This window comes from Phaethon lepturus, unplaced genomic scaffold, assembly GCF_000687285.1.
Source record: "Phaethon lepturus isolate BGI_N335 unplaced genomic scaffold, ASM68728v1 scaffold55643, whole genome shotgun sequence".
Lineage (NCBI taxonomy): Eukaryota > Metazoa > Chordata > Aves > Phaethontiformes > Phaethontidae > Phaethon > Phaethon lepturus.
Genome location: NW_010532332.1, coordinates 10,185 through 28,036, shown reverse-complemented (window position 1 = coordinate 28,036; position 17,852 = coordinate 10,185). Strand labels below are relative to the sequence as shown.

Below are 17,852 nucleotides of genomic sequence, written 5' to 3'. Positions count from 1 at the left end.
TATGCCACGTGAGACAACGGGCTGCCGGCCAGACTCAGCTGTAAGCTTTTATGAGATTATAAATGGTGTAAAAAGGATTAATGCAAATATTGACTTAAGACTCAGTTTGTTGACAAACTGTCCCTTGCAAGCAAGGCAGTGTCATGTACAGACTGCTATTTCTGTTCTCTGATTGAATATCCTGGGACCATTCCCAGGTGTAGGACACGAACACTGACAGGGTGAGCAAATCCAAGAACCAGGTTGACCTAGATCTACGTCATAAAGATGGTCCTGATAAAGCAAAAACAACAGTTGGGTTCTTCAGAGCAATATGAGCTAAGTATCAGCTGGGTCCGTAACTGTCTGAGTCATCTTTGGTATTTTCATCCAGTTGTGAGTTTTTTAAAAACAAATACATTCAACTAAAAAACTACATCCAGAAGTTTGTCAAGGGGAAAGGTTGTCTATTGACTTTGGTTTACATGAGGCAAATTTTAGAAGAAATGTGTTTCACTGAAGCAGAGCACTTAGTGGACTAGGTATCTGCTTCCAAGACGTTTCACTGGACAGATTGTTTTGCCTAATCACATGCCTTTTGCCAAAATTCAGCATGGATTATCAATTAGGAGGCATCATCATCAAATGTTTTATTTTCTTTATTGCATGAAGGTAGTAGGTGGATCTTCTGGAGCTGAAAGGATGTCTTTCCAAGACTGAAACAGATAAAGAACTATCCTGAATTCAAAGTAAAATTTGCTATTACTCTCTCCGATAACTTTTACAATAAGACACTATAAAGAAATCTTAGTTCCACAGAGGAAGCAAACACGATTAACTCAGTCGCTAAAAGACCAGTCTGGTCTATACAACATTCCTGTGAGGAGGCTTTTTGTGATACCTAAGAATTGCAGCGACTAGCTCAGCCTGACCTCCCTCCTCTCCCTGGGGCTCCCTCCATCAGAGGGCAGTTCACAGTCTCATCTTAGTGAGAGACCTCAGAAACTTCTTCAAAGTCTTGTTTTATCTCAAGTTCAGCTTTGCAAGTTTCCCTTCAATGACTAGTTACTGAACAGAGTATGTGATAGGGACGTGTTGCAGCTACTTCCAAGCCAGAGCTTCCACAAGAAGATTCATGAAATACTTCTTCTGAAATAACAGTGCTTCCAAAACCCCTTGTCTGATGATTTCCCAGGTCTGTCATGAAATTCATAAATAAAAATCTGGCCTTTATTGCTATAGAGAGCAATTGTTCCCTCTTGGTCATCTACAAGCTGGTAAATGCAAAAGAGCTCTTCATTTCTGAAGCTGGAGAAATAAAGTTTGATTAAATGTCCCTTGTCCCTCAGCTTCTAGAGGCGAGATTCTCTGCTCATATTAGTAAAGGAATTTTCCTCAGGATTGTAACCAGGGAACTGGCGTTTGTTTTCTGTGTTGATATTATTCTTGAAGGTGCCATCTCTTCCAGTTTTATTTGCAATAACTTTAGGCAAATTTTTTTCAAAGTCCACCTGAAAAAGGAAAGAAAAATACCCTAGTAGTTTGAAGTCTGTATCCACTGCTTTTTTTCCATTGCTTAAAGAGTATCTTGTTGCATTTTTAAATTTTTATATCCTTTCTTCTAAATCTGAGGAGCTACTTCACTACGTGAAATGACCCTCAGACCCACAAACAGGCACAGTTCAGTGTGTGTCCCCTCCATACACAACTGCTGGTTTTCTCATTCCCCCATGGAAAGTTCCTTGTCAAAAGCAACAAAAACAATTTCTCAAATGCCTCTGTTCATGTAAAAGTCTTGAAATGTGCCCTTCGTGCATTCACAATCACATAGGCTTAGTTTTTCATTTGCATATTTATCTACATTTTAGTGGATTGGTTTCTTTTGTCTGGCCTACGCTTGCCTCAGTGGTTTCACACTGTAACTACTTGATTAATATTATTATTCTTCATTTTAAGCAAATGCAAGGGGATAAATGCATACGTGATTTTTTTTAACTTCTTTTATTGAGATGATTTTCCTCCAGAAAAGTTCTAGATGTTGAAGTCTGTGTTGAGCACCAAAAAGCCAAGTAAAAGAGCTGAAGCAAATCTAGAGCCACAGCTGCTCTCCAAATTAGATAATTAACTTTAATGTCAAATTCAATGCAGGCTGGTGGAAGGACAGTTTCTATGTTATCACTGAGCACGGTGAGCCTTGCAGCTGGAAGATTACTTTCAAGATTTAAAGGTACCTGTAGAGTACTCTAAAGGAGCTAAAAACATACGCATTGCTTTACATCCCTTCTATAAGCCTAGCAGATTCTGCTATGATGGAGCAATGTTGTTTCTCTGCAAACTGTTAGAACAGTGCGCGAAAACAAGGTGCTCATTCTCTATGGCTTGTTAACGAGGTATGAAGCCCTGAGACACCTGGGGAAAGCTGGTCCTATTTCTGTGGAGGAAGTGGTGGGCAGGAGTGGCCCAGGTGATGGTGGTTGTGGCTCTGCCCGATGGGCTGGTGGTGCTGCTGGAGCTGCTGGAGGGGAGAAGCCATGCCGGGTCTGAAGGTGGGGATTCTGGCAGCGGAAGAGCTTTGTGGACGCGTAAGTGCTAATGTCTTTCTCTCTGTACTTGGTGGGAGGAGGCAGCAGCTGGGTGAACTGCTCTCTGAAGTGTAAAGTGTGGTTTTGTCCCTGCTTGGCTGCCGGAGCAGGGAGAGGGAGGTTGGCCCCCGTTTCACGGGCTGATGGCCGTCCTGACGGCTGTTTGTCTCCAGGGACCCCGAGTCCCCGTGTACTGTGCGAATGGGAAATAGGTAACTTATCACTGACTAACGCCGAGGAGGAGGGTTTGGCTGACCTCATTTTCCATCTGCGGTGCCTACGCAGCGTCCCTTGCGTAACTGTAAAGAGCAATTGCTGAAAGCTGGCCTGCTCTCTGCCTGGCCTGTGCCTGCACGTAGGCCCGCGGGGCCAAGCGGCGGGTTGGGGTACTCACCTCCTGGCCGTCGTGCCGCACGCCGCACCAGAAGCAAGCTTGGAGCCTCTCGGACCAAAAGCAAAACGGGTTGCAGACTGGCTTAATTAACACTGGTGGGATATCTTCGCCTTTACTAGGTCCTGAAAGGAGACGATAATGATGGCGCGGTCTACGGGAAGATAGGTGTGAGCCTCGGGGGCCTCGGAGCGTGAGGTGGGGGGAGCGGGATGGGAGCTCGCTGCCCTCCCCTGAGTCTGCGTCTCACGAGCCATTTGCTGGACTTGTTTAAAGCTCTTTTAGCAGCTGAGTCAGATTCCCATGCAAAGTGTTTCTATATATATTGAACACCAACCTGTTATAAAGCTTATCAACAGCCCTGCGATGGCACAGCCTAGGCAGCCGACGGCACTGAAGTACAGGTAGGACAGGGAGTACCAGGTATCTGCCAGGAAAGGCCTGTGAAGAGGTGACAGAAGGGGAAGAAGCAGCTAGTGATGGCCAACAGGCACATTCACGTCGGCTCTTGACTCTGCCAGCAAAGTACACCTCGCGCTGCCGTCGGCCTATGATCCGGCGGCGGTCCGTGCTCCCGGCCTGCTCGGCAGTTACCGGCTGTGCCCCAGACACGCGCCGCGTGTGCGCTGTGCCGAAGCTTAAGAGGTAGCGGTAGGGAAAATACCTGTCTGGAGCCGCTGTGGGAGCCGCCGCCATCGTCAGCGCCTCGGTGCTATTAGCCAGCGTGCAGTTGAGAGTCGACAGTTGCAGAGGAATGGACTTTGTCGGTGGTGCGGGGTAAATGAAAGAGCCAGTACCAGCCCAAAACGCTAAGGTGATCCCAGCCAAGAGGCCTCCGATAGCACCCTTGGCAGGTGTAGAAAGATACGGTTAAAGGTGATGCATGGGAAGCGCTTCTCTGCGGACATGAATTAGGCAGGAGTAGGTGATGACTGGTTACAGCCTCTCTCAGTGTAAATCAATTCTGTTCTCTCTTGACTGAGGCATAAAACGTGGTGACTTATTGCCCTCTAGTAATAAGAGTTGAAGCAAAACTCTGATGATCAAAACTGTAATACAGAGTTTAGTTTTACTTCTGGGTAAATGCGATGGGACCGCTCATGGGGCAGTGTGAAATGAGCTCATGTTGTGTTTTGCCTGAGTTAGCAAAGGCAGAGCAACCAAAATCATTGTGTGCCACCCAAGGTAAATATAGGCTAGGGCTGTTTTTTTTCTTTTTAATGAAAGAGAAGAAAGTCGGAAATAAAAATAATTTTTAAAAAACCTCTTCACATGGATCTAATCACTGATTATTCCACAGTTGGATAGAGTTAAATTCCAATGAGATAAATTTAGATGGTGAAAAGGGACCTCTAAACAGATCTTGTATTCCTCAGTCTCTAAATCTGAAAAGCAGCCCACAGACTAAATCTAAAAAACCCAAACCATTTTCAAGATGGAGATTTAACCAAACAACACCAAGAGATTTTCTTTTGGATAAGGATTTTTTTTTTTCTTACCTTCCAGTTAGCACAAGGAAACACAATTCCCAGGGTAAATAATCCCAGCATGGGCCCCCCACACATCCCATGGATGGAGAGTGAAGCCTGTGGGTGCAGAGAAGAAACAGGAGCTTAGTGCGGCAGCTGGAGGGAGCGTGCGCAGTTCTGGTTTTGGTCTGTAATTTTCAGTGGGAGATGGTGGGGGAGAAGGGACCAACAGTGATTTCTATGCACAATTAAAGAAAGAATCACACTCAGTATTGTTTCGTAGCAGTGAGTAAATAGTGAAGGAGTTGAGGGATTTAGGATTTTTTTTTTTCCTGAGTTATTAATCTCAGCAGAGAGTCCACAGAAATTGTTCAGGTAATCTAGCAGTCCCCAGGGATGTCAGCATTATTCAGTTTATTGCATTTCTGTTCATTCATGTTCAGTTCACTGCATTTCTGAAGCGTGAGATACCTGCACAACTCCTCCCAGCAGTGATGCTGCTGCAGCCATTGAAGTGCACAGGACACCATATAATATACCTGGAAAAGATCAGACAGCAAAGTTGTCAGTGCTGGTTAATAGTGTGGACAATTTTTAATTCATCTAGTGTCTGAAGTGACCAGGCACCATGCAGGAATTTGGACTTTGGGCTTTGATGTTTAAAGCGGACCATTAAGCACCCTGCAGTGTCTTGCTTGAAGTCTTGTTGGGTTTTTGGTTTTTTTTTCTTACGAAGCAGAAATTGGCAATGAAAGTACATGAGGCATAACTTCTAAATTAGAAATGTTTCTGTTGCCTTTAAATAATGCTTATTAAGTAATTTAATGAATGAATTGAGCAATAATAAAAAACATGGCTTTCTTCTTTTGACACCGGTTTTAATTTTGTGGTAGGCAAAACTCTGTATGTAGTAGTCTGAGGAAAGCCAACCAAAACTCATCTCCTGTGCTAGCACACCTTGGTTTCAGAGGTAAAAATGATCTTTCTGGGTCCAGAGTGCAAAAATTAACTGGTAGATGGAAAAGCAGGAAGGTTGGAGAGAGTTACAGAGACAGAGAAAGTATTGGTTTGGCTCATCGGTGATCTTTGCCAACATCAGCAAATGGTTATGATATTATTACAATACTTATAAAAGAGTTATGATATTACTGCAATACTTGTAAAAATGTCTTAAAAATTGAAAGCATTTTGGATGCTTGATATTTTGATGATCTGTTTTTCATTTGTCTTTTTTACATTTTTATTTTTCTCTGAAAAACTGAATAACCTGCTTATGTGATACTCTATTCAAACTTAGAAATGTCTTATTGTACTACTATAAAATAATAATATTTAGTAATACTGCTATAGCGCAATGTGGTAATAAGTACATTGATATTCTTTTTGTATTGTAAAGAAGATCCCAGAGCATTCCCTGGTATTTTCAGTAGACAAAACTTTTCAAAGGATTTTGAGTAGTGCACTATATAGCACGCATGCCCAATTTTACTGAACCATCATGCTGACATTCATCCTGAGAGTTTATGGACGGTTATGCACCTGTGGAGGTTTCTGAAGCACAAGCGTGTTTCTGAAGTAGTGTCTCTAGACAGTGTTCTTCACTATTCACAGAACTGCTTTTGGAGTCAATTGGGAGTCTGAGACTCTCAAGGCTCTGAGTATATAAAACCCCACTCTATTTGCTCCTGTAGTAATAGCAACTGGGAGGATGGACATCTTTGCTGTTAGATAAATGGATCCCATTGGGGGTACCTACATAAGCCTTTGCTGATCCATGTGCTCATCTTCTCGGAGAGGTTTGGGAAACCTTTCTTGACCAAGTCTTCAAAGGTAACAGTTGCTAAAGCGTTAATACTGGCAGCTACCGTGCTGTAGAAACGGAGAAGTACGTTAAATAAATAGCAAGCAAAATAATCTGAAATTAAACTGTATTTATAGAGAAATGCTGCCTCTTGCTTAGCATTAATACTTTAAAAAGTACAGTTCTTGAAGAGTATTTTTCATGTACGCTGCTGATGCTGGTGACATTCCTGTCCCTTCTGTGATTGCTAGGGGCCCTGCTTCATGCTGGCACAGAACAAGACAGAAACTTGTCCTAAGTGACCCTTCAGTTTACCAAGCTGCGAAGACTTTCAAAATGTAGACGTGTTCCAGAATAAAGACATTACTCCCTTACAAGTCAAGGATGTGCAGTGCCCACTAGTGATGCCCTGTTCCTCCACAAAACGCCTGTTCTGTTTTCTCTCGTAACTGAAAACTACAGAATAGGGATACTCTGACTCTTTTAGCTCTGTGAGTTAAGCCATACCTGGTGAATGCTGTCTCTGTGTTTTTGTTGTGACAATATGGCAGCATCAATACCTACAGCAGAGTATTTGTTACTCCGTGCCCTTAACCGTGTTCTCTTAGTCTCCTGCCAGGAGCAGCCAGTGCCTTTTTATGTGGGGTTATTTTGGTTTGGGTGGTGTTTTTTTCTTTTCTTTCCTGTTTTGATAGCTCTTTCTTGCTTTTTTCTACAGATAAGAGTCTTAGAAACAGCCTGTTGGAGATTGACTCTATAGCATTTGAATAATGTCACTGTGAACTTCAATCTTCTCTTTCTAATGCCCTATGAAGTACTGATGTTTGGCCTGTAGAGGGTAGAAACTACAGTAACATCCAGCACCCCCTGAAGGACACACAGTTTCTAAAACTTCTCTATGCAGGCATCTCTTTTCCTAGTCGAATTCTGTTTCATGTGCAGATAGACTTGCTGAAAAACTCTCTATCCTTAACTACAATATAGTGGTAGTCGGGTTGAGTAAAGGCAATTTCACCATGAGCAGCTCCAAAGATATTTCCGGAAGCTGAGCTCTTTTACAGAGAGAACTGGTGTTTACTCAGTTTTTATACCCTTTTGACTATGCTGATAATGTTCTTCTAAAATATATTTGGCATAAAAAGATACTGGAGAAGTAGAGCTAGACTTCGACATAAATGCGCTACCGCTTCTTCCTAGAATGGGCTTTTCTTAGGGTTTCATGTTTTGACCTTGTTCTGGGTCCTCAAGAAATCAACAGTATGCAGCAAAAATGTCGTATCAGATTCACAGACCTTAGTGTTCCACTGAAAGCACAGGCAACAAAGAGCCCCGGGACTCCTGGCATCGAAGAAAAAATGTCCATAACAAAATACGGCATGAGCTGGGGTAAAAGGAGCACAAAGCAACACAAGGAATTAGTTAAGATTTTCCTGGGTAATGAAAGTAGTTGCATCTGAGCATGTTGCTAAATTCTGGTTTTGTTTCGACTAACAAGGGCTGTCAGCTTTTCAGCAAAGGGGATGTTGTTTGGCGGAGGCGGTCGATCAGATTAATACTGCAGGAGTGCCAGAACAGATACATTCTAGCCCTGATTCAGCAACCACCTTAGTGCCTGAGGGCTGAAGGGATGTAAAGCATCCTGCAAAACTTGAACTGTCTCTACATGTGCTATGTCTAGGCCCAAAGCAGCTCCTAATTATAATAACGGGTATCTGTACCTGATCAGGCGCTGAAATGAAATCAGCAGTCCAAGGGTCGCAACTCTTGTAATGAGAGTACATCACCAAACCACAAAATACTGCACACACCAGGACTGTCCAAAGTCCCAATAAATTTAGGTAAAGTGCCCTAGAACAAAGGAGAGAAACTCAGTTTAATACACGATAAATATAGAAAAGCTGTTAGAAGTTAGCTATTTCTAACTTTGAGAGAGACGCCCTAATCAAAGCTAGCTATATAATCTCTTACAGGCATCACCGGGATGAGAGATGGTGTGTAATACTGCCTTAAAAAAAAAAAAAAAAAAAAAACCATGAAAAAATACATCATCTTTATTCTCGAGAGTAAGGTTCTAGGTAACTCTGTACAGGTGGAAGAGACTGATCTAAGACCAGTAACTTGTAGGCAGAACAGGCTGCACAAAGTGCCAGATCTGTCCCTCCTGTCCCCTGTAAGAGCAGATTTTTGTCTGTCGGGAGTTGTTGTTGCTGTTCTCCGTTTAAGCCACGCAGAGTGTTATTTTGCATGGATTCTGTCATGGTTGCAATGCTGCCATTGCAAAGTAACACACTTAGGGTTTTTTTCACTAGTCCGTGAAACAGATGCAGGTGACAGCATCTGCTGAGGAGTCTGTGTGGCTGTGGTTCAGTAATCCTGGTGTTCCCAAGAGCTGCCAGGTTGTACAGAGCCTACAGCGTGTTTGAACGTCACCTTACATAAGTTCTCTTGTTGGGGCTGGTTCAGAGCTGTGCCACTGGGACTGAAAGGTCTTTCAGGACTTGTTACTAGTGATGTTTTCACTGTTGTGACTTCCAAACATTTTCAGAGGCTGAATTTCAACAGCATAAATTCATACAACCTGTCATGACCTTAAGAAAAATGGGTGTGATTGCAGCTAGCAAAAAAGCTAACTGAAGAATACTTTAGCCAAGAACAGTTAAGCCAAGTGGGCAAGCAATTAACACTAAGTGTATGAAAAAAATCTGGTTGTTCAGTAAAACGTGTCTAGCTCTGCACATACTCATGCTGAACTTGAGGAAGGTAGCCCGCTGGAGACCTGTATGCCTGTGTTGTGAAGTTTCACTTGGTTCTTTGCCATTGATTCCTATTATTTTTATATTTTAGAATTTTAATAACATATTTAGATCATGCCCCATTCAATCAATAACCACTTTTAATAAAATGCAACATAAACACAATTCCAATAAACATATTTTTCCAATGAAGCTGTAGATATCACAACTTCTGTGTGGGCATCTTTTCCATACTCTGCTTCTGGGGATTAATTTGGCAGCCTGACCCCAAATTAATAAACTGCAAGAGGTAGATAGCTACCCATTTTTCTTTATTTATGTCATGCAGGGCCAGAGGAAGTAAGACTGTCAGTGCAAAATTAGCTTATTGCCACCCAATGGCATCCCAATATTTAGTTAACGTAACTGACAAACTGTTATTATAATTCCATGTCAGTATGTTTGATTGCTAGAATAAGTTAATGACAAGTAACTTACAGTTTAGCGTGCTTTTCCGATTTGCAAGAAATGCATCTCTGTATTGTGGACTGATTAACTCCATAGAGCCCTAGCCATGTAAATGTTCCCCCAATGACAATTGTCCAAAAGGTATGTCGTCTCAAAGGATCGACATCAAAGCTAGAATAGAGAAAGAAGCAATTCAGATCACTTATTTAAACAGGCTTTTATTTACCAAGAGTTGGGTGATTTTTTTTCTGAAATATCCAATGTGTCCTACCCTCTGGATCAGAAGTACTGCACTGGCAATGCCGTGTTCCAGCACAGAGAGTATCTAATCTGTTTAGGTTGGAAGTTCTTTTCTTTACTTTTATATTGGAACACTTTACTATCAAGTCAGGACAAACATATATCGTGCAGACTCAGTCAGATGACCAATTAATTGAGATAAAAAGCCTTATAAATGTTATTTATGCTCAGATTTCAGATCTGTGTCATATAGCAGCAATAGACCCGCAAGCCATCGTGCCTGGGACTCCATCCTCTGCAAGGAACAGAGCCACTTGCTAAACTCTCAAAATCATGATGTGTTACTTCCTTTACAAGAAATTGCTTCAGTTGCAGTGTTACCTTTTTTTTAAAATGTAATTTCATTATTCAGTAATTTTAACCAGTACAAATATATCTTTCTGTCTTGCATTTGTCATCTTTGCAGTTCTGCTAATTGTAATATGTATAGCAGATAACATTTGACCTTGCTGCTAGATCCTGTCAGTGACTTGCCTTGATCAATGAACTCTTCAGTCAAGGCCACAAACAGCCAGAGGAAGGTCAGTTTGCTATCCTGGTGCATTGGTGCACCATTGCTAGCTGCTGTGGTGCGTGGACTCAAAATGAAGTGCCAGTTTTATGAATAGAAAATGAAAGATATATGCAATTGGAAGGAATAATTGGGCTGCTTTTGTGGTTACACAAAGAATAATGGTAAAGCTCCCTGTGAGTTCAGCAGGGCTTTAATTTCTTCAGAGAGGGTAACAGAGGAGTTAAGCTCCCCTGGAAGGTCAACTGCATTCCCAAGAAATGAAGAACTAGGGAAGAGACTTCTCTGAGTCATGGAGGTTGTTCACTGGTAGCGTAATAACAAGACTGAGTATTTTTAGCTTATTTAAGGTAGGGTTTCTAAAAATTAAATATACAAAAAGAAAAGGTTTGCACCATTTGTTTCTTACTCAAATATGTTTAGTCGTGATCCTTCGTAGGCCACTTCCCAGACCTTGGTCGATCCACCATTCAGAGTAGTTCCTCGAACCAAAACTGTCACGAAGCCAACCACCATGACAATCATTTGAAATGCATCTGTCCAGACAACAGCTTTTAATCCTCCCTAAAACAAAGAGAAACTGTATGCTCTCGTCTTCTTTCCTGTTGTTCAAGTACAGCAGAAGGTAGAAAGACCCCTTATTTCAGAAACTCATGAGCTGTATGTATAGCATCTAGCAAATCAGGACTCTTAAACTTCGTATTCTCCCATAAAGGTTGCATTTTTGCAAGTTCAGAAAATTACACAGCCTAAACGGTTTGTCCACGGTCATATGAGAATATCTGACTGCTGGTTAAATGCTTTTTTCTACCTCTTTTATACGTATTTGAAGACTATATCATGGTGTGGAGCAAAAGCTTAGGGAACACAAGCTGGTCTTTTCGTACTTCCCATAGCATTCTGTACACTTTCTGAGAGCCTGGTGGTCCACAATTAGCCTAGCACAGAAAAATAGGTCCAGAAAGTTTGCGGTTCAGCTTTCTTCCATTGCTACTTTCGTATTTGATCAAATCTGTATTAGAGCAACATAGTAAGTGTTTGCAACAAGGGTGGACTGAAATATTGAAAAAAATTGTTAGTGGTAATGAGAACAGAAATTAGGTTCTGTCCTGATTCAGAGGGCTCTGCCGCTCCCTCTGCAATGTTTATCTTTTTGTAATCCAGAGCCCCATGTTGCTTCCACCCAGAAGCAAAGCTCTCAATGACCTGTTGATCGTCCTTCCTAGGTTTTATCACTGTTCTTGATCTGGGGTGACATCAGAGGCGCATTTTTCATTGTAATGTTTTTCGGTCTATAACTTGTAACAGATAAGAAGAATCATCTTCTGAAAAGTTTTAGTATGTTAGAGGAAGGTTATCACCTCCTTATCTGGACCCTGCCTCAAGCTGTCTGGTTTAAACCTTGAGACATACAGCAGAGGATTTGAGAGAAAATGTTTTTTTCCTCCAAATAGACTTACTTATACCACAGAGTCTAAAAGAAATTTACCTCTATGTCCTGCTGCTTTAAACTTCAGTCACTTAGACTGTATTTAGAAGCTGGCCTTCTGTGAGAGCCTGTCAAGTATAAAGGATGGTTGACTTAACAATCTGTGTTTCAGCTGTTCAGTTATGCCTGTTACATACCAGAGTGCAATAGAAAGTGCAGACAATTCCTGTTGCAACTACAGAGCCCCAGAGATCAAATCCAGTGACTGTGAAACCAAAGAAAACCAAATGGTTAGGGAAATGGAGGTAGGTCATCGGGGTGGTAGCAGAAAAGCTTTGACCCTTTAGCCTTAGAAGGATGGGAGTATGTTCAGATTTCTTAACACTACTGGGTACCGTTTTGCATTGTTGTTTTCTTGCAAACTGGATTTAACTAATTTTAGAGCGTGCGAAAGTAATGCGTAAGAAGAATAATTGAATAAAGCAAAAACTTCATTTCTATGGGACGCAGCTCTATAAGCAATGCTTTCTTTCTGTTCTTAGTCCAGAATTTTCTCTTGGGAAATCAAGTTCTTCAGAGATTTCCAAAGAATCCCAAGGAAAAAAAAACCCACCCCAAACTAAATTCCATTCCCTGGAACTAGGAACAGTTGAATGCTAAAACGCACTGCATTAAAACAATTTTGCATGATCATTTTACTTCATAAAGTTACTTCATACAAGATGTACAAATTTTGGTTTGGCTTATATTGACGTCTCTCCCACCAGGCATAGTTTGTGAGGGCAAACCTATTTGTCAGGGTTCTCTTATTAGCAAAGTTAATATGACCTAATAACGAATGTGAACTGTTACATAAAATTCAGTTTAGCTCCAGGGGAAGGAAGCTTGGCATTGTGTGAGAGGTGGAATTGGGCAAACCAGATACAACTCGGATGATGAACAAAGAAAAGAGACTCCCAATCTCTTCCCGGTCCATTTTGGTGAAATCAGGAGTTGGGCCGTGGTGATTCCTTATGCCCCGTGGCAGTAAAATTGCTAATCCCATCTATCATGATAGATGCTGTAAGCCTGGTTTGCAAAGATTAATTAAAGTGTGCGGAAAACAGCACAGTATTCGGCTCCAGCTACAGGGAATGGAGTTATGCCCATGGGAACCTGAACTCGGGAGTCAGGGAAGGGAGGAATCAAAGTACAGAATACGTCTTGGATCATCAGCTTGTACTGTGAACTTTGTCAGGATGTTGAGAAATTGTTTGTTGCTAACCTCTTCGGGTGGTTACTGAGTGCAAAGGAGAGCAGAAGAGCAAATGCGGGGCTCCGGCTAGTGTACTGGTGTGAGACAGAGATCTGGGGAGTCAGAAATGCAGAGCTACAAGGTGCAGGCAAAAGCCTTCTTACAAAACTTATGAGGAATTGTTTTTAGACTTCTTTATCCATTTTCCCTACTTCATTTGTTCTAATTGTCTTGTGGTGTGGGTATTTGGGCTAGCCATGTAGTGTGGCATGGGAACTCACCTTGGTTGAGTGCCAGTGATGGAGCATAAACCACTATTCCTGTGTAAAGGATCTGAAGAAGAAAAAGTTCATTTAAAAAAAATAAAAAAAGTATGTGAATGCTCAGTCATAAGGCTTCTGTGTAGAATGGGACTTAGAGCAAAATACCGGGTCAGGAGGTTTCTTTAGATCAGCTTGTATTGTACATGGCTTTCTGTTTCAGCCTTTACAAAATAAAAATCTTTGACTTAATTCTTTTCTGCCAGAAGGACCATTATCTGTCTTGGCATTACTTATTTCATCCCTATTTCTCTCATTGCTGAGGTGACTAGATAACAAAAATATCCTGGTCAAATGGAAAGAGCAGCTCTCAGGAAAACAAGACCAGTGACGCAGAGATAACTTCAACTGATCTTGGAAATTGAACTTCCCTTGTTCCATTCAATCCCTTTCAAAGTAGCTGACTCAGTGCCCTTCACATGTATGTTCCAACAGAACCGAGGGAGAAACAAAGCCTGGCAGTCAATAAGCATTCAAATCTATTGCAAAAGGATTTGGAATTAATAAAATGGAATTAACATAGAAATGTCTGCCAATGTCCCAACACTTTCCATCAAATACATAACTAATGTAATCTTTTGAGAAACTTAGTGAAGCTTTAAATCAAAGGGGAAAAAAGCTATTTGATGTCTATAATAGTGCCTTGGGTGGCTCCTTAAGTTTGGTTTCTTTTGGTAAAGTAAGTAGGTAAAGTGTAGTAGTAGTAATAAAGTGGTGTTTTGGGTGTAAGTAAAGCTAGCCTCTGCTCAGTCTCTCCATCCAGGAGTGTTATTTATTTTATCTACACACAGGGGTGGACTGGCTAGTCAGTGTTTTATGGTAGTGCAGGGCAGCATGCAAGTGTGGCGTCTGCACGCACTAGGCAGCGATTTCTGCCCTGTGGGCTGCTGGGCTTGGTCCCTGGGACCTGGCACTGGGTGCAGCCCTTGTCGTGTGCAGCTGCTTTGCAACGGGATAGCCTCACCCCAGCGTGATAAATGGGTAACTGCTGAACTAAATGTACCCAGTACAGCTCATCTAGCTTCTCGAGAAAGACAGAATCCATTCATTTGGAAAGAGAGAGGCTTCAAGGGAACATAATGAGACCAAGTATTTGAGAAGCTGTGAGAGTTCCAAGTGTCGAAGACAACAAAAATGGTATTTTTAATCCTAAACAGGAGAAAGCTAGCAAGTTAGAAGGGCAAGCATTCTTTCCTTTTAACATTCACAGTCCAAGTGAAAAAATTAAGGAAAAAAGACTACTCATTAAAATATCTCATTATAAAAATGCACAGTCTGAGACTAGTTCGTCAAAATAACTGTTGAGTGAAATTAGCATAAACAAAGAGTCCATGTCCTCTTACCGTCTGCAGGATGTAGATCAATGTTGCAGCAAGACGGACAATCTTGTTAAATCTTAACTCCAAATACTAGGAAAAAGAGGAATCTCAGTAAATAGCACATGTGGCATCTGTGACACAGCTATTAACCTTCTGCTTGCCCTGAGTAACAGCTTGCTATGCAAGTAAAATTACTGGCAGCTGGCACTACTGCTATGAGTAATGAGCAGGAAAGCATGATTGTTGTTATATATAGCAATAATTACATTTAAGAAATCTCATCAGTAGCATACACTTGAAGTTATGTGTTGGGTTACAGTAATCAATATCAGGAATAACTGACAGAGCCTAAGGGCTACAAGGAAATGGAATTTAAACTTCAAATGAAAGTATATTTCAACTATATGAAAAGGAAACTTGAAGCCATCTCTAAGAGAAATAGCATAGTTTGGCTCCTGTATTGACAAAAGTGGTGGTGGAGCAGATGGAGAAGCAGCAACAGTAGAGTTTCACAGCGCCTGAGCTTTGTTCTGTGTCAGTATAAAGCCAAATCTGCACACCAATATGGAGAGGCAAGTAGGGTTCTTATGGACTTCCAGGTGGATGTAGAGAGATGTTCCCAATTACTGTACAACCGCAGAGGTGAGCAGATCTCTAGCCCCAAAAGTCCAGCTTTTAAGCCTGAGTCGCCACCTGGAGTAGTGTCCCCAGCAGACACGAGGCACAGGCTGCACAAGTCTTCTCTCCTTTACAAGTCTCTAGGCATAATGCTTCCAAAGCAGCTTCTTTCTTATTAATTTTCTGCACACTCATCATTTTTGTGTCTTGCATAATAAGCCCCACAGTCTGCCATACAAATAAATAGCTAATTTACGCAACTTGACTTGTTTCTAAAAATATTTCATGAAACCAGCAGTCATCTTTCCAGCATGCTTGAAAGGACTCTCTGGCTACAATGACATCTTTGGTGGTTCAGATGAGAGGAGTAATTCATTCTCTAATCTTGCATCAAAACCAGCTGGAAAATGCAGTGACTTGTGGCAATAGGAATAGATGGTCAAAAATAGATTTTACTTTTTTCCAACCTATAACTGAAATATTCCCAAATAGCCAGGCAGAGCTGTTTGGCCAAAGCCCCTCCTTGGATTTGGGCTTAGAGAATATAAGCAGCCTTTCTGTTACCAGGAAGCTCCTCTCAAACTAACCCTGCTTTCTTCATCCACTTCTTGCTTAGTTGAAACTGCCCACAAACAGGAGCAACCAAATGCGGCAGCTGATTAAGTTGACTAAAAGGCTATGCCCAAATGTTTAACAGCTGCCCTATGGGGTTGCAGATGATAAGGACCGTGCACTCTGCTCCTAGCAATAACATCACAAGGACTACTGATGATTTTTTTTTTTTTTAACTACTGAACTGTCATATGAAGAAAATAATGTGTTCCAGGAGGAATGCCAGGTAAAAACTCTGGAAGTTTCAGAGGTCATTCATTTAATTTCCCAGAGAATTCCTGAATTCATTCTCTAGCCCTAAACTTTTTTTTTTTTGACAGAGACCTGCCATCTTCTTCCTTTTTAACCCTTTCTCCCACTTCAGCTTTTTAGATATCCAGTAGTCCACTTTTATAGTAAATTGGACCAAATGGCCAGGGCTAGACCAAGTTTGAATTGGATGCTATTGAATTTTGCTCTTAAAATCTGTTTTTAATACCTGCTCTCTAAACTAGAGTGCCATAGTTATTTATAAGATCAAAAGCATTTAGATACACTTTAAATATATTCCAGCTGTATCTTAATTTGGTGCTGGTGTGTAAACTCTTATCCTGTCTTTGCTATATATGCATAACAGGAGCTCCGATGCTTAATTTGTGCTTTCACTTATGGAATATAAATAACTAGTTTCAATAATGCAACCCATTTCTAAAAATAGTTAATATATCAATACACTTGTTCTGTAAAATGCTGCAGAAAGCCTTCTGTCAGAGACTTTTCTCTAAAAGTATCTATATGTTTTATACTGACTTTTATGTTAGAATAGTGACTTTTAAAATAATTTTTACTTACCTCATAAGTGCTTGTTATGCCAGATCTGTAAAATACAGGCAGAAAAAGTTCGGCAGTAAAAATTATGACAAGCGCGTATGAAAGAAAGAACAGCACAAAGGATGCCCCATAGCGATAAACTTCGGAGGGTGTTCCCAGAACCGTCACTGCTGACATGAAACTTGATGTGAGAGAGAAAGCTATTGGTCCGCATGTCATCTGCTTACCGCCCACCAAAAATTCTTTTGAAGTTTTCTTTTTTCTCTCTTTTACTGCAAAAAAGACTCCGATGCTAGCACACACTAAAAATAGTGCTGCAAAAACAACATAGTCCCAAGCCACAAATTTTTTGACTTCTGGAGCTACGAAGTTTGACATAGCACCAGTTGCACAATTCTCTGGTGGAGGATTCTGGTTCTCTATAGCTGTTGCTCTGAACAGGTTAACTCACTTGACAGCAAAGTTGAAGCTTATCTGTATCTCATCAATGAAAAATAATAAACAGAAAGACTATTCAGCTAGGAGACTTTTTTTTAAATCCAGTTCACTTCTCAGGAGGCAAAACAAAATAGCAAAGGATGAGTTAGGAAGGTGTGGAATGCTCTTAGACCCTAGTGCTACTGATGCTTCTGTCAGGCAAGCTGGAGCAGGGGATTTAGCTGTGAAATCTGTAGCACACTCCCTTTTTATCTGTGAGGTTTTAATTTAAGGTTAAACATTAGCCCGACACATTGACTTGATCTCTTTTCTAATCTCTCGGCGTTTTTAAAGAATAAAATGAGAGCAACAGAGAAATAAATACAGCGCGAAATGAAGGAAAGCTCAGTGTAGGGACCTATGAGCTCACTGATGAGTTTGTTTTCAGAGGAGCAATTCCCTCATATGGTTAAAAACTGAACATGAACATCAGCGATAGTGTTCAGAATTGTCCTTTGATGTTCTAAGTGCGCTCCTTGGTAGACCCTCTGGAAGTCAAGGCTGCCTTAAAGAACTGGATTACTTAATGGTTAAAAGTAACTGTGGTGCTTTCCCCCCACGTGCCGTAGCGCAGCCTTGGTGTGTTTGGGAACCTCCAGGGAATCTCCAGATGAGCAGAAGTGTGGTTTGTGCTGCACTGTTTGAGGAAGACTTTCAGTTAGAAATTAATTTTTCACTGACCACTGCCACCAGCAATTTTACTTATAGCTTATATAGGTTCGTGTGAGAGATGGCTTATTTTATTTATCCAAGTACAATTGGTCAGACTTGCAGGACAAGAAGGCCAAAGAGAAGCAGAT

At 41.3% G+C, this 17,852-nt stretch overlaps 1 protein-coding gene across 1 annotated transcript; it reads right to left on the bottom strand.

Annotated features, from left to right (window-relative positions):
- Positions 1-1,331: 1,331 nt before the first annotated feature.
- SLC5A12 (solute carrier family 5 (sodium/monocarboxylate cotransporter), member 12) lies at positions 1,332-16,953 on the bottom strand. The gene is made up of 15 exons (XM_010284786.1): positions 16,597-16,953; positions 14,560-14,625; positions 13,178-13,229; positions 11,860-11,927; positions 10,643-10,797; positions 9,453-9,593; positions 7,941-8,070; positions 7,515-7,603; positions 6,178-6,290; positions 4,893-4,960; positions 4,452-4,538; positions 3,617-3,798; positions 3,290-3,393; positions 2,956-3,077; positions 1,332-1,490 (listed from the first exon to the last, which is right to left on the bottom strand). Exons 1-15 carry the CDS (start codon positions 16,951-16,953, stop codon positions 1,332-1,334), a joined length of 1,893 nt encoding a protein of 630 aa, XP_010283088.1.
- Between the last annotated feature and the right edge of the window lie 899 nt (positions 16,954-17,852).

Coding starts and splice junctions, on each gene's coding strand:
- SLC5A12 (XM_010284786.1), bottom strand. CDS start 16,953: ATGTCAAACTTCGTAGCTCCAGAAGTCAAAAAATTTGTGGCTTGGGAC. Junction 6,291..7,514: donor GCTTTCAGTGGAACACTAAG/GTCTGTGAATCT, acceptor CCGTTTCTACAG/CACGGTAGCTGCCAGTATTA. Junction 1,491..2,955: donor TGCGGCACGACGGCCAGGAG/GTGAGTACCCCA, acceptor TTCCTTTTTCAG/GTGGACTTTGAAAAAAATTT.